This window comes from Phaseolus vulgaris, chromosome 11, assembly GCF_051622355.1.
Source record: "Phaseolus vulgaris cultivar YP4 chromosome 11, ASM5162235v1, whole genome shotgun sequence".
Classification (NCBI taxonomy): domain Eukaryota; kingdom Viridiplantae; phylum Streptophyta; class Magnoliopsida; order Fabales; family Fabaceae; genus Phaseolus; species Phaseolus vulgaris.
In genome coordinates this window covers 50,060,411-50,076,206 of record NC_143508.1, presented here as the reverse complement: position 1 = coordinate 50,076,206, position 15,796 = coordinate 50,060,411, and the positions used below count along the sequence as shown (strand labels likewise).

At 29.1% G+C, this 15,796-nt stretch overlaps 2 protein-coding genes across 3 annotated transcripts; one reads left to right on the top strand and one right to left on the bottom strand.

Annotated features, from left to right (window-relative positions):
- Positions 1–6,418: 6,418 nt before the first annotated feature.
- Positions 6,419–11,202, top strand: LOC137820541 (uncharacterized). Its single transcript, XM_068624680.2, has 7 exons — positions 6,419–6,745; positions 6,846–6,928; positions 7,112–7,120; positions 7,321–7,409; positions 7,560–7,684; positions 7,818–7,894; positions 10,356–11,202. The coding sequence occupies exons 1-7, from the start codon at positions 6,567–6,569 to the stop codon at positions 10,988–10,990; spliced, it is 1,197 nt and encodes a 398-aa protein (XP_068480781.1). The 5' UTR covers positions 6,419–6,566; the 3' UTR covers positions 10,991–11,202.
- Positions 11,203–13,150: 1,948 nt separating this feature from the next.
- LOC137820528 (protein C-terminal S-isoprenylcysteine carboxyl O-methyltransferase) lies at positions 13,151–15,576 on the bottom strand. 2 transcript variants are annotated; one of them, XM_068624671.2, is made up of 3 exons: positions 15,432–15,559; positions 15,187–15,255; positions 13,151–14,790 (listed from the first exon to the last, which is right to left on the bottom strand). In XM_068624671.2, exon 3 carries the CDS (start codon positions 14,567–14,569, stop codon positions 13,385–13,387), a length of 1,185 nt encoding a protein of 394 aa, XP_068480772.2. In that variant the 5' UTR covers positions 14,570–14,790; positions 15,187–15,255; positions 15,432–15,559; the 3' UTR covers positions 13,151–13,384. The 2 variants fall into 2 exon arrangements, with proteins under 2 accessions (XP_068480772.2, XP_068480765.2); XM_068624664.2 differs by lacking the exon at positions 15,187–15,255 and having other exon boundaries at positions 15,432–15,576.
- Positions 15,577–15,796: the final 220 nt, after the last annotated feature.

Genomic DNA, 15,796 nt, shown 5'->3' with positions numbered 1-15,796 from the left:
GAATGTTTTTTTATATTTAAATTATATATTTAATTATTTGTAACTTAATATTATTTAGATAGTTTATCATTATAATTTGAACAAATATTTAGTTAATTTAAGTAATTAATTAAGTTCGTTAAGTTGGAAAATATTTTATTGTAATGAAATTACTTCTAGTGAAATGTAAATGCAAATTGCATTTGTAATTGAATTTTTTATTTTTTAAACTATGTAGTAAAAACTTTAGTTTACTTAATTAATGAAATTAGTTATGTATATAGAATGTAATTGCAAAAAATTTAAAATTTTCATGATTGTGATCTTTATTGAGTCAATAAGAATATTTTTTTAGGTTATTTTTACGTGGTTGATCCATTTTGTTATGGATATTAATAGTTGTTGGTTTTTATGACGGTTTATAGTGCATGTGAGTCAGGAATGGAATTTGAAACCATATATGTTAAGCAATAATCTTCGTTTCGGACTGTATAAAATTGAACTTTGTAAGTCTTTTAGATTTTGTGTAGACTATAAACTGAGTCAACATATGCTAGCAGTTGCAAATGACAAGTAGAACAAGCAAATTTTACACAAGGACAAGGAAGTAAAAGAGCTTAAAATGTTCCCACAATTACACCACTAGTCATTTAATTTGACTGTGTATGACATAAGTCATTGACCAAGTTGAGAAGTTGCTATTTCCTGAACATCAAACTCTGAATTCTACCGATTATAGCCTTGGACATGATATATGGTCAATCTCTATTCATTTTTCCTAAGTAAGGTTGTGATATTCTTAGGGTGGATGTTTGACTCGCAACATGCACTTCACATTTATTCCTCTTTCAACAAACCAAAAATTTGTTCTTTCAAATGTTGTTTTAACAAGAGTAGAAACTGTTAACGATCATGCTCCCTTTAAAACAGAGTTCATGCATTCAACTAAGTTGGTTGTCATGTGTCCATACCTCTTATCGCCATCAAATGTCTGAGTCCACTTTTGTACTAGTATTTGTTCTATCCATAAAATTGCCTGACGAAATTCTAACCTCATTGTTGATAACTTAGCTTGAACAATGTGTTGTTTCCTTTCATAACCTGAAAAATTTAGTCAGGTCAAAAGTGGAAATTTGTCACATATAATAAAATAGGTAATGTTAGTGTGAGAAACTGTAATATCTATATTAATCAACTATCTTTTCAACTCTGAATTATTGAATTTCTTATTGAAGTTTAATGCAATATGTCATATGTAGTGCAATGAATGTAGTCCTTGTTCCTCTCAACCAACTTCTTCATATTGCAACGCTAACAAGATAGTTGATATTTTATCTATTATCCTACATAAGTTTGGTTCTGGTGTGATGAATTAGCGCAAAAACCAAAATAACCAAATCAAGACTTCCTTGATCTCCCTTTCAACAATTACAAATGCTAAAAGACATATGTTCATATTGCTATCTTGAACAATTGCAATCGATAAAGTACCATCATGTATGAGGCAATGAATTTTTGTTATGGACTGTATATGTTCTCGCCTACTGATCTTGGTTAGACTTGGAAGTGGGTTTCAAGTTGAAACAGTTTTGTTTGGTATTGTTGAACCAATGCTTATGACGAGGAAGACTCCACCAATTGATCACATCCGACGATAAGTCAGTGAGAACATTCAAACTATGAATAACTTAGTTTAAAAATATGTCTTAATGTATAATTTACAGAAAAACTAACCTTTACTCAAGGTCTTAATTCCTTTTATAGACATTTCTTCAATAATTTCATCAACAAGAATATAATTTTACCAACAAAAATATTCGATTAGAATATGTTTTTATTTTTCGAGTTCATGCAACTTTTATCTTTATCAGTTTTTATTTACATCTAATTAATATATATATATATAAAAGTTTAATTTTGCAGACAATAACAGTTGTAAAATTCATTATATATTTTTTAATTACATAACAGTAATTCCAATAATATATGTATATAAAGGTATATTACTTTATTTTTTAGAGAGTAACAATTTTGAAACTTATCATTTTATTTTTAATTAAATAACCGTAATATTTATTTATGTAGATACATGTATATAAAAGTTATGTATATGTCTTAGTTTTATATTTACAACATTAAGAGTTTTTATATTTATTATTTTATATTTTTAAATGATAAAATATTCGTAGTTAAATAGATATCATTTTATTAATAATAAAATTAATTTTATATAATATAATATTAATTATTTTTATTTTTAAAATTGATTTTTATTTAATAATTTTTTTAAGTGTAAAATAGTTTTATAATTTTTATAAATGAATTATTTTAATTGAAATAAAAATAATAGTTATAATTTAAGGATAAATTAGGAGAAAAACAATTAATACTTCACAATGGAGTAAAAAGTATTATTCAATTTATGGAGTAGAAATATTATTCAAATTGATTTTTTTTAAAGTTAAAATGTAAATAATTATTAAAGAAGTAATACACTTACTAAGAAATGTTAAATAAACTTAACTAAAGTTATTCTTTAACATTTCAATTAATTTTATATGCTAAATGTAAATAATATTGTACTAATTATTAATTACTCTTATATATTATTAAAAAATAGAATAAATATGTTTGGTATTGGATTTTCTTCCTTTGTAAAAAAAATAACAAAGGACTCTTTTCTTTTAATTTTATAATTAAATAAATAATAACTTTTAGACCTGCACAAAACGAATATTGACTTAACTTAATACAACACAATTTTATACTTTCTTAAAAGTAAAATTGAACAATAATTTTTTCAATAATTATTTTGAAAGAAAAACTCGTATATTAATTCTAGTATTAAACATATTTGATTTTTAAAAAGTACTTTAAAAATTCTATAAAATTATTATTTTAAAATAAATATAAAATATTATTTTAGAATAAATAGTTGTTTCAGTACATTGATCTCTTTTAATTAAAAGTATTGTAGTCTTAAAGATTTAATGCAAAAAATATTATAAATTGAATCATACCAAAAAAAAATATTATTTTTCATTTGAATTTTATAAATAAAATAGAGGAGAATCTATTGTCAGACAAAAAATGTTTTTTTAATATCCCTTGTTAAATTTTGAATAAAAAAACACAAGAAAAGGTGAGGAAGAAAACTCGCCCCAATCAAATAAATTTCGTTAACGTGTTTGTAAATTAAATGAAAATGAATACGAAATGTTCTTCAAATCATCACGTGAACCCAAATTTTTGCTAAAACCAAAAACAAAAAAAATCCCCAAATATGCATATATTCGCATTAACAAAAAAAAAAGTTATTAAATGTCTCTAAGAATATTTGAAAATTAAATATTTAATTTCTAGAATATTAATATTTTAAATGATATATAAGTATGGTTGGGACTGAATGATTCCTAATATTTAATATAAGATGTTATAAATATATCAAAGTTTTTTAAATGTTTATAAAATTATTTATATAATTACCCATTCATTTTTTTTATCTATTATTAATATTATTTGAAGTATAAATAAAAAATAATTAATATTGCAATAGAAACTAAAAAATAAACACTTATTTTTTCTTGCATGTGTAACTTGTTCATATTCACTAAGTTTGTTTTAAGATTTTTTTTAGTAGCCTACTTTCCTTCTTTAGTTTACACATTGTCATTTAATATGAGAAATGTTAGAGTCAAATTTTGAATAGAAAATTATAATTGTATTAGCTTATCTAATTTACTTACACATAAATATATATTGAAATAATAAAACTTAAAGAATATAATATAAATCACTTAAAATTACATAATATTTTTTTTCTTAGTTTTAATGAAAAATAATAATAATTTAAATCACAAATATAAAGCAATATAGTAATTTTAATGAAAAACTCTTACATAATTTTCTACATTTTTTAATCTAGAAATTTGGGTTGTTAAATCAATACAAAGTAATAAATAAGAAGGAAAATGTGATACATGATTAAAAGAAACTCTATTCATATTTGAGGTGGATGAGTTATTATGTGTCATATCATAAATGAATGAAAACGATTAAACATATTTTTCTATTTAATAGATTAAACATTTTATTTTATATAGTTTAATACAATTTCTTATTTTGTATTTGTGTCTAATAAGATTTTTATTCTGACAACCTAATTAAATTAATGTTCATAGTATAGCTATGAAACGTGCTACTCATTATCCATCAACAATTAATTTGGACAGAAAAAATCAAACTCTTTTGCCAAAATAAAAACTGTCAAAATAAATATAATAATTCATCGACCAAAATTTAATTTTAGAAGTTATGTAATTCATTAATTCTTAGTCACTTCATAATTTAATTTTATAATATGTTAGTTTATGAGATGCCTTAATAGGAACTTTGGAAAGTAAATATTTCATTACAAAAGTATCAATACCTAACTTTTGTTATTGAATACTTTCTCTCATGTATAGTTGTCTTTTTCTACACATAATTTTTTTAATAAATAATTAAAATAGACTAGTTATTTTTTCTTTTTTAAAATTAATTTAAAATCTAAAATATTAGTAGTTAAAATTTTATAACTAATTTAAAAAATATTTTATATATTTTTATTAATAATAAAAATTACTTTAAATATTAATAAATTTTTAATATTTAATTTATTCTTATTTTTTTTTCTATTTTTTAATTATTTTCTTATGTAGTGATGGTAAGCAATACTTTATCCGAATATAAAAAAAAAATTATGTTTAGAGGACTAAGTTATAAGTAAATTCTAACAAATTTAAAAATGTTTAATGTTATTATTTGAAAAATAATTTCATATTTAAATTTAAACATAATTTATAATAAATATGATTGAAGATCTCATTCTTTATTTTATGAAACTAAAAGTGAACTCAACTAATTAGTGTAAACTAATATTTTTATTTATACTTGATTAAAAGGTAGTAAGATTAATCTAATATTGAGAGACAAAATTCAAACTCATTGCCTAACTTATTCATTAACCAAATTAATTTTAGATTTGTAGGTACTACCCTAGTTTATCCACAGAATGAGATATCTTAACTAGAAATTTAAAGCATAAAGATTATCAAATTGTGATTCAAGATGAGAAATTTTAAGCCATTTTTTTTAATGGAATATCATAATTGTAAGAGTTAATAACAGATGATGAATTTTTATTCATTGAGGTGTGATCAAATAATTTAAATGATAAAATTTTAATGGTAACTATTAAATATGTATAGTTTTCATACAACAATGTTTTAAATGTTTTTTATTGTTTATCTTGGTTGTTAATTAATGAATTTGGGTATTTCAATATTTTTCTATAGATAGTTTTTTATACTTTCTCTGAGATAATAATCACTGCTGCAAAGTGATTAATAAAAGAGAAAACCTGTTGCATGCATTATTAAGAGTAACTGAGTTCATCCTCAGAAAAAAAAAACTGCATTTATGTTGGTCTATAACACAATTGTTTCAAACTTTCATAACTCTATTCAGATTGAGATGATGAGTCAAAATAATAAATGAATGAAAATGATTAAATATTTTTGTTGTCTTTAATAAATTAACACATTTTGGATTGATATTTGAATCTATTAAAACAACACTCAAATGAAGAAGAATCATTGCTTAATGTGATTCAACTTTGAAAGTGGCACTGTTCACTGTCATGTGAATTGCACACACAAAAATGACACACTTTGTTATGGTCAGAGACATAGAACATCAGATAAAAAGATTAAAACATGGAAAACAAACAGAACAAAGGTTCCATCCTTTCATAACCTCTGAATTTCTTTGTTTCTTTGTCACTGTTTTGGTGAAATTGCAGAACCTTTGCACATAATATTCTCAACTAATTTCTGATTAAGGTACATTCTCTCATCTCTCACATGCCTGTGCCAACAACTAATGTTGCAGAAACACACTCACACACACAAAAAAACACACTCTCACATCACAGTATCTGAGGTGGACCCTTAGATAAAGTTTTTTTCTTTTTCATGTTTTTCATTATTTTAATTCCTAAGAGCCAATTTAAAATGGTGAAAAAAAGAGGTTGAGATTCCTAAACCAGGAAAGCCAGCTTAGAATACAAAACCCCATTGGTAGCATGGCTGCACCACCTTGCCAAGTGTTCCTCAAGTTCAAGCCACTCAATTAGCCATGGTTAATTCATCAAGTTAAATTCCAACCCAAGGTTAAACCAACCATCATCACTCCCTTTTCTCTTCTTCCCACTTCACTCCCTTTCCCACCCCACCCTTTTACAATTGCAGATTCAATTGCCTATATATAACTATTTTTTTTCCCCTTTCTCTGTATAGACCCCAATTTCTTCTTTTCCTTCTTTCTCTGTGTTTTGGTGAACCACTTTAGGTAACCAGATTGCTCCCACAACTACATATATGAACATGCCATCATAGAATCCACCAAAGAGGGAAAAAGAGAGAAACTTGGCAAAAAACACATTCAAAGTCCTTTTTTTTCATTCACTCACCAACACCCATTTGAGTTTTTTTTTCACTTTTGTTCTTTTGGGGCAAAAGGGTGTTGAGATTGAGATTGAGGCCCCAATGAAGAGGTCTCCAGCATCTTCTTGTTCATCATCTTCTTCCTCTGTTGGGTTTGAAGCTCCCATTTCTCAGCAAGGCAAAAGAAGGCCTAGCTATTCAAGGAGGAACTTGAAGTCACAGAAATGCAAGCAGAGCCAAACCACTGCCAGAAGAAGCTCTATCTACAGAGGAGTCACAAGGTTTCAATTCTCAATCCCAATTCTGAATTCTGAATTCTGCATTCTCCTCAATCAGTTTTCATCTGCATTTGCATGTCTCTCATTTCTCTTTCATCATCAGGCATAGGTGGACAGGTAGGTTTGAATCTCACCTATGGGATAAGAGTTCTTGGAACAACATTCAGAGCAAAAAGGGTAGACAAGGTAATTTTTCCCTCGTGGCTGATTAAATTAACAAACAGAGCAAATCAAGGAGATCTATCACCTTTTCTTCACCATTTTTTTTTTCTTAATTATTATTATTATTATCTGTTTCTGACCTTGTTTTATTCCTGCTAATCTCTGTGATTGCAACCTTCACAAACACTTTTGGGGCTGCTGCTATAGTTTATTTGGGTAAGTCATTTTCTCATGCACTTGGATCTCACACAATCCTAGTCAACTTTCTAGTTTTTTTTCCAAATTCTTAATTATTAATTCAACTTCTTTTTCTGGGTTATTATTTTTTTAATATCAAGAAAGATTCTGATTATGATGCTGTTGTTTGGACCCAATTCTCTGATTATTTTTTAAAAATCTATTTTTTTTTTCTGCAGGAGCATACGATTCTGAGGAAGCTGCAGCCCGTACCTATGATCTTGCAGCCCTGAAGTACTGGGGAAAGGATGCAGTTCTGAATTTTCCGGTATAACAATTTTTTTTTAATTTGATAAAAATGTGTTTTTTATCTTTCAAATCATGGGTTTATTTTTCTTAATGATGTAAAATTCTCCTTTGTCTAAAAAAAATTAATTTTTCAGATAAAAAAATGCTTTTTTTTTTTGATTTTGTGCAGATTGGAAATTATGCAAAGGATATTGAGGAAATGGACAAAGTTTCAAAAGAAGAATATTTAGCTTCTTTGCGGCGCCAAAGCAGTGGTTTTTCTAGAGGCATTTCTAAGTATCGAGGGGTTGCTAGGTTAATTAACTCATTTTTTTCTTTTTTTTTTTCTCACTAAATTTTGCAATTTAAATTTCCCTATAAATTAAAGGGGAAATTAGAATTTTATCTGTGAATATTATTAATTGTGATATTAATATTTTGGTGATAGGCATCATCATAATGGGCGTTGGGAAGCACGCATTGGAAGAGTGTGTGGAAACAAGTACCTTTACTTGGGAACATATAGTAAGTAGTCACATCTATTTTTCTATGATGTTTTCCATGATAGAAATTTGTTTCAAACTTTTTGTTCCTTGGATGTGTTGTGGCTAACCTAAGTGAATGTTTTTGTGAAATTCCAAAGGGTATATAAAAAATACAAAAAGTTTGAGTTTTTTTCTCTCTAGTGTCACATGTGGCAATTCATAAAGTGATCAAAGTACAATTTGTAGACCCCAAAAGCTATAGTCATCAAAACCATAAATTGGTCACAATTAGATGATGCTATTTTTCACCTCCTTTCTTTCTTGCCCATTTTGTGATGTTGAATAGAATAAAAGTCAAACATTCAATTGGATTTATACCCTTTTATTTATTTAAAGCTAAAATTCACATAAGAATTTATTTAGGTTAAGAAAAGATGAGTAAAGTTAATAGAAGAGAGAGAGAGAGAGAGTTTAAAAAAATTCAAAATTTTGCTTTTCTTTCTTTTAATTTTCAAATTAAATTTCAAAATTGTCTCTTTATACTCATCCTCCCTCTAGTTAAACAAAATAGTATTTAGATCTAGTTCTTCTTCAAAATCACATTTTTATATGATACAGGACAAAAATTCTCTCACAAGTCCCAAGCACATTTCAAGGCAGATTCAAATCTCCTATTCTCCTTTTGTTACCTATTTTATAATTGAAAAATAATTTTGACAAAAAAAATTGTTCAAAAAGTGACATACTAGTAAAAAGCCAAATTTCTTTCTTTGAATACATTTTATGTTGGGGTGTTACTTTTTTATTAAAAGACCAAGAAACAAGAGGAAGATTCAGGGTATTCCAATTTTATTTTTCCTGTTCTAATTTTCACTTTTTAATTGTAAAAATACCACTTTGATTTTGATTTTTTTTTACCATTTTCAAAATTTTATTCAGGAACAAAAAAAACAGTGATCTTTTTATAAATTTTCAAAAACCATTAAGGGCATCTCTAATAATATTTTTTATAAGAATTATTAAAACCACTTTTTTTGGCAGGATTTTTTGAGATTTTTATAATGTCACAGTACTTTTAAAAAATACAAACATACAAATTTTATTCCAGTGATAAAAAAATTTCCTCAAGAATTGTTTTAACTTTAGTATTATTCACATTATATTCTGAAAGAATAGTTTATATAGGATAAATCTTTATGAAGTTGAAGAAAAGGGGTGTTTGACATAAAATCTCTTCTTTTAAGAAATCACTACACTGTGTAACATGTAAACAAAAAGATATTTCTTTTTTTTCATAATGAAAGGTGAGAAAGTAAAAAACAAAAGCATAAATAAACAAATAAACAAATGTTTCCTTAATTTTTAAGAAAATATTTGAGCAGTACAGCTTGTAAACCTGCAGTTCTCATAATTAATGACAGTGAAAAAAAAAAGGTTGAGTTCTAGGATGCATCATGTGTGTGAGTTGTTCTCATTGCTTCAACTGTAGCTGCAGCACTGTTGTCCACTAGTTGCAGTATGCATCAATTTCTGATCTGACACTGCAATATGTGGTTGTGGATCACATAAAAATAGGAGCATAGGAAAGTTACAGCTGCAAACAGTGACCAACATGGCACGTGCATTCCCCTCTCTCCCTTTTCTTCATGGGTCCAGTTCATTCAAACTCACCACCAAGCCTTCTTTCTGGGGTTATCATAGCCATAACTCTATTTCTTCTGCTATTTTTTCATCTTGTCACATATTATAGAGGTCAAATATGCATAAAATGGATATCAGTATTAATTATTTCTATCTTTAAAATTAATAAGTGAGTTTTTTTTTATGATAAAGTTTGAACAACCTAATTTGTAATAATTAGGTGTGTTTAAAGGGAAATAGTTGGGCAAGTTGAATCTAACATTTGACAATTGAAGCCTAATGTTGGAGGGTACAGCAGATCCTTGACTTTGTACTTTGTTCATATGCAGTGTTCCACAATCTCTTGCCAACATGTGGGTCAAAAGTAACAATATTATAAAAATTGTCGATCTTGAGGGAAGAATAAAATAAAGGTTTGTTTGAATAGTTTTATAGATGGCTGAAAAGATATGCTTAAATTAAATAGAGAAGTGAATCAGGAAGCAGGACACAAACACACCCCAAACTCAGTGACCACGTGAATAGTAATCCTCCCTTGATACTTCAAAGCTTTTAACTTTGTGAGATTCTATGTATGTCATAAAGTTGTCTTTTTGCAAACCTTATTCTTTCTTAATTCAATAATCACCAACCACTTTTAGTTAGCACTTTTCTGTTTGCGAACTATTTTTATATCTGAATCTGATAATGTCATGGAATAAACTATGCTGATTGAGAATTATCAAAAATGAGACTTGGTTAATACAAAATCATGTTCTTTAAAGAGCTATGGTACTTGTGTATGTATGCATCATTTCTTCTTTTTTAAGTGCTAATCTCTTTTGGTCATTTTTTTCTTTTGCTTAATTTGAACTTCAAAGAAACTCAAGAGGAGGCAGCTGTGGCATATGATTTAGCAGCAATAGAGTACAGAGGATTGAATGCAGTGACCAATTTTGACATAAGCAACTACATTGACAAAAAGAAAAAGGACCAAACTCATCAAACAGAAACAGTTCCTCCTAACTCCTCAGACTCTGAAGAAGCAGAAGTAGAAGAACAGAAAACTACACCACCCCCTTTTGAAAATCTGCACATGCCACCACTGCAACACCAAGTTCAACACACACCCCTTGTCTATCATAGGGAAGAATCATCATCATTGGTCACTATTATGGACCATGTGCTTGAACAGGATCTGCCATGGAGCTTCATGTATACTGGGGTGTCTCAGTTTCAAGATCCAGACTTTGCCTTCAGCAAAGCTGATGATTTAGTAGGCATGTTTGATGGGTCAGGATTTGAGGAAGACATTGATTTTCTGTTTAGCACAGAGGATGGTGAGAATGAGAGTGGTATCAACATGAGTGGAGTTTTGGATAGTAATGAAAGTGGAGACACAAATGGGGCTGGTGGAAACATGGTGCATGGGGATAAGAAGCAGAAGGAGATACTATCATTTGCATCTTCTTCTCCATCATCTACAACAACTGCAGATTCTTGTACCTATGCTTAGATCTATGATCTCTTCAATGAACTACATGGAAGGGAAGCCTGTGTAGATTATTGTGTTGTTGGGATTTGTTGTGATAGGTGGTGGGGGGTGTGAACAATAGATGACTTGTGAAAGTGTTCATTGGTTTTAGGATTTTTCTTCCACCAAACACTCTTATCTTTTCATTTTAGAATGGATTTTAGTATAAAGGAGCAAAAATCTAATTTGGTTGCAAATTAAACTAATCCTCTTCTTAGGAGACAATGCAGTATAAGTTAAGATCAAAACCTTTTTAGCAATTGGGGTGCAAAACCAAACTTTCCTTTGTTTAAATAATTTGGCTTTCTTTCCCTTTGTCCTTTTATTTTATTGTGGCATAGTAGTTAGTGTTGAGATATGAAATCTGGTATCTGGTTGGGATTCTTCTACATGTCACCTACCCTATTATGCATTAAAATATGTCTTAGTAAAAAATAATCACACTCACATAATATATATATATATATATATATAAATTAAATTAAATTTATGTGTTTTTAAAGTGAATAAAAATGATTTATGTATCATTTTGTGTATAGAGTAAACTATGTTGAAATAATAGGGATACCTTTCGATCACCAATATAATAAAAAATTAAATCTCCCTTCATTTCTCTTCTCTATCAATCCCACCTCCTATTACCTCTTACTCAACTTTTCTATCATTTTTATTATATTTTAATAATAAATTTAAGGTTTAATTAAGTTTTAAGACTCTCGTAAATTCAATTTATGTTTGCGTAGATACCGTCTAAGCATATTCATTTTTTTGGCAAACATAGAAAGAAGAAAACACAGTGTTGTATTGTCTCACAGACAAAATACTTAGTGTTTTAGTGTTGTATTGTTTGACAAACAAAATACTTGCATCTTATGTAATTTGTTTGTTAAACTAAAACTATCATATTATAAACAAAAGTTTGACGATGTTTTACACTTCATTGTTTTCAACACTTAATTAAAATTATAGATGTTGAACTTTTTCCTAACACTTGTTTTCGCATATTACAAAATGTGAGATTTTGTGATTAGTAAAACGATATTACGATTAATGTAAAACAATAAGTCTTTTATTATTTACAGGTCATCACCTATCACGATCAAATGACCATTATTGTCACCACCATCGATGTACGTGATGACAACACTTCTTTATTATCCAACACGTTTTCAATAAAGACAGAACAAGTCACGTCACCCAATTAATATAAAACTTAAATGATAGAAACTCAATTAAGATATAATACTTTTGAGTATGCAATAGAGAAAAAAATTAAAGGGACTCAACTAAAAATAACTAAATTTATGAGAAATTAAGCATAAATTTAAAATACAAACAGAAAGAACCACTATAATTTACTTTAAATATAAAAGATTAAATTGAACATTTTTTTTAAAAGGGTTAAAGAAAATCTGAGTAGATAAATAAAGGACTAAACGTAAATTAATTTTTTATACACTATTTGCAATGGAAGGATCTCATATACAGCTCAACAATAAAAGCTTATTATGGTTTCATTTACCAATTAAAACCTTTGTATTTAGGTCCTCTAAGCGATTGACTTGTGCGTGTGTGAATTGAATGTAGAGAAAAGGTAAAGAATTATAATATTAATTAAAAATAATGTTGAAATTATAAATCATAAAATTAAAAAAAATTATAGAACTAAAATTAATACTTTAAAATAAATATTGGTAATATAGATATATAATATGATGTTATATAAAAAGTTATTAAGTCGAGAAATACAGAATTGTTAGAAACAAGTTTAATTTTTAAAGAATACAAGAGATTAGGCTATAGCCTAAGATAAAGTACATCAGAACTTCATTAAAACTAATTCTTAAAATACATCAGAACTAATTTTTAAAACTAAAACTCATCAAAATTAAACAACACAGGTTAGTGAAATACAATGTGCCAACACCTGTTCTGAAAACCCCCTCCATATCTGCATTCCAAGTATTAAAATATTTGAATGAGACTTTCATCACAGCTCATTATAATAGGAAAACATGATTGATTGTTCAGCCTACCAGCAACAGCAAAATCCATGGGGAAATCCTTTCATTTCAAGTAAAAACCGGTGGCAGAAAGGAGATGTATGGTAGAAAACTTAGCTTCCAAAAACTAGGCAATGTATAGTTTAGCACCAATCAAGGCACATAGCTCAAGATAGGAAAAATTATATAGCCAAGGTTTGCAAGGTGCTGAACAAAACATCAATGGAAACTAAAGGCAAGTTAAACACACTAAGATAACAGAGTAAACAGTAGACAAAGACATACACTTGGATTTTGAGAATTGACACTCTCTTTTGCCTAAACCTGCCACTACAGTCAGATTTTGATGACTGACTAAACTTCAGAAGACCAACTAATAAATAAAAGGAATAAGCTTGAACTTAACTTTGCTTGCATAGTCTGTGTAACTCCTACCAAAAGTCTCAACCATCAAAGCCTCTTCTATATCTGCCTTCTGCTTATAATACAACAAGCATACTGCTACGATAAATAGCAGACTAAGAGGTGCTCGTAGCGCAATGCAGTTTGTTACAAACAAAAGCATTGTAGATGAATATATCGGATGACGGACCCAACGATAAGGTCCAAATTGCACCACAGCACTTGGCTCCACCACATTTTCTGAATACTTGGCAAGATACAATGTTGCATTATATTGCATTAGTAAGGTTGTAATGATTAAAGCCCAGATTCCAAGATTGCTCCACCCACCGGGAATGAGGTGAAGCTCCGGCCCTTCAAATGCTGCAAGCCAATGGCCAACCATGACCCCTGCACTGAACAGTATGCGAGACAAAGTTGGCACATTAATGTCCCATTTTGGGTCATGAGGCCGAGCATTATAATCTCCATATAACCGCTTTCTAACGCTAACATTGAAGAAAAAGAAATAATGATACACAAAAAAGAAAACAAATGGCCAGCCTTCAAGGAAGCCATTGAAATGAGCAGTTGGGACAAGAGTGAGCCATGTAAAAACAGATGTAACCATTGCCAACTGCTCAAATATGTTTGCCTCACCATGCAGATGTTTCCGAAAACAATATAACCCATAAACTGCAAGCGCTATGGCCACCAACCAAGGCCAGAACAGCCAAGTCCAGCTAAAATACATCCAAAAGAAGGGACTGAAAAGCACATTCATAGTCCATTTTGTGGCCGCAATTATGATGCATAATAATCCAGAGCACTTCACAACATTAATTGGAGTCAACTGCAGAAGAGTAGCTTTTATTGAATCAAATGATAGACTTCTGAAAAACTCTAGGACTGGATTTTGAGATTCAGTGCTGGCATTACTGGAAATTGAGCAACTGAGAGAAGACAACAAATCAGCCCTTTTTCTTGCTGGTTTAGGCACTGGGGAAAAAGGGTTTCCATAGGTACAATTCAATTGAAAACTAATGCTCTTGGGTCGGTTAGCAAGTACATCGGCACGAAAATGTTTGTTGAAAGGTCTCAGAGACACTTTGTTGCTCACAATAGAGAAACCAAAGGGGGCAGTTTTGGAGTGTGAAAGAACCTTTGCAGCTTCCATTATTGTTTGGAGGAAAACTAATAATCAACTTTTGAGAAAATTACATAAATATCACAAAACCAAGGATGCACTGGATGAAAGCAGTCCCATATCCTTTGACACAGTGAGTTACTCAGGAATTACAACGACAGCAATAATAACCCGTTGATATACAGGGATCCAACACACAGGCGAGATGCAATGGCAACAAACACAGTCGTAGTATATTCGGTGCTTTCCCTCTGCAATTCATCCAGAAACCTCAACAGCATTAAAACCCAACCCCATTCAATCTCTAAACAGCAATATAAGCACGAAAACCCATTACCAACAAACCACCGTAAAAAAAAAAAAAAAAATCTTGTAACAGTTCTTTAGGTATTTTGGGTGATGTTTTCTAGTGAAAATTGTAGTTTCATCTAGTATATCCACGTAATAAAGGATTGCATCAAAGGTCAACACACAGCTCACTGAGATAAAACAATTCCAAATGGAAAACAAAAACCAAAAGTACTTAAGGAACTGTATCTAAGTTTTATCCAACATAAAGTGCAGAGTCACTACACATCTTCTGAAAAAACCCTCCTTTTGAACCCGCCAAAAACAAACTAAATAAACAAAAAATAAAATAAACCCACCACCAATTCCAAAGCTGCTATCGACGACTCAGCTCACAAAATTGGAACCCCAGAAGCCCACTCAAAGCTCTGACAATAAGGTGCATGTAAAACATAAACCAAAAGCACAAATTCCAGAGTGTAACTCCCTTGGGCAAAAAATCAAACAGATGGTGCACACATAGAAAAAACTCCACATTCAACGAAAGAGTCCAAATTTGAATCAGATAACGTTAAGAACGAAAGAAAGCGCAAAGGAATAGTACCCAGTGAAAAAAAATCTGAAGTGGGTTTTGGAGCAACAGTGTTGAACTGTGACGGATAATGATATGGAAGTTCTGAACTGAGTAAGCCACTGGAGACGCTAACAAGATGAACCCTTTTTTTCTTTTCTGGTAACCCTTATTAATCATCACTATTGTAAACTATAAAATTAAAAGATTCAAAATGTTTTTAAACATATTATTTATTTATTTTAGTCTATTTTTTTCACTGGTAACAAAAAGTTCACAATAGTTTTAATTATATTATTTATTTCATTATTTTATAAAGTTTCGGTTAAATTTTTTCATTATTAAAATTAAAACAATATGATTACTTTGCACCCAAATAGCAATAAAATGGTTAAAAA

Coding starts and splice junctions, on each gene's coding strand:
- LOC137820541 (XM_068624680.2), top strand. CDS start 6,567: ATGAAGAGGTCTCCAGCATCTTCTTGTTCATCATCTTCTTCCTCTGTT. Junction 6,746..6,845: donor ATCTACAGAGGAGTCACAAG/GTTTCAATTCTC, acceptor TTTCATCATCAG/GCATAGGTGGACAGGTAGGT. Junction 7,685..7,817: donor AAGTATCGAGGGGTTGCTAG/GTTAATTAACTC, acceptor TTTTGGTGATAG/GCATCATCATAATGGGCGTT.
- LOC137820528 (XM_068624664.2), bottom strand. CDS start 14,569: ATGGAAGCTGCAAAGGTTCTTTCACACTCCAAAACTGCCCCCTTTGGT.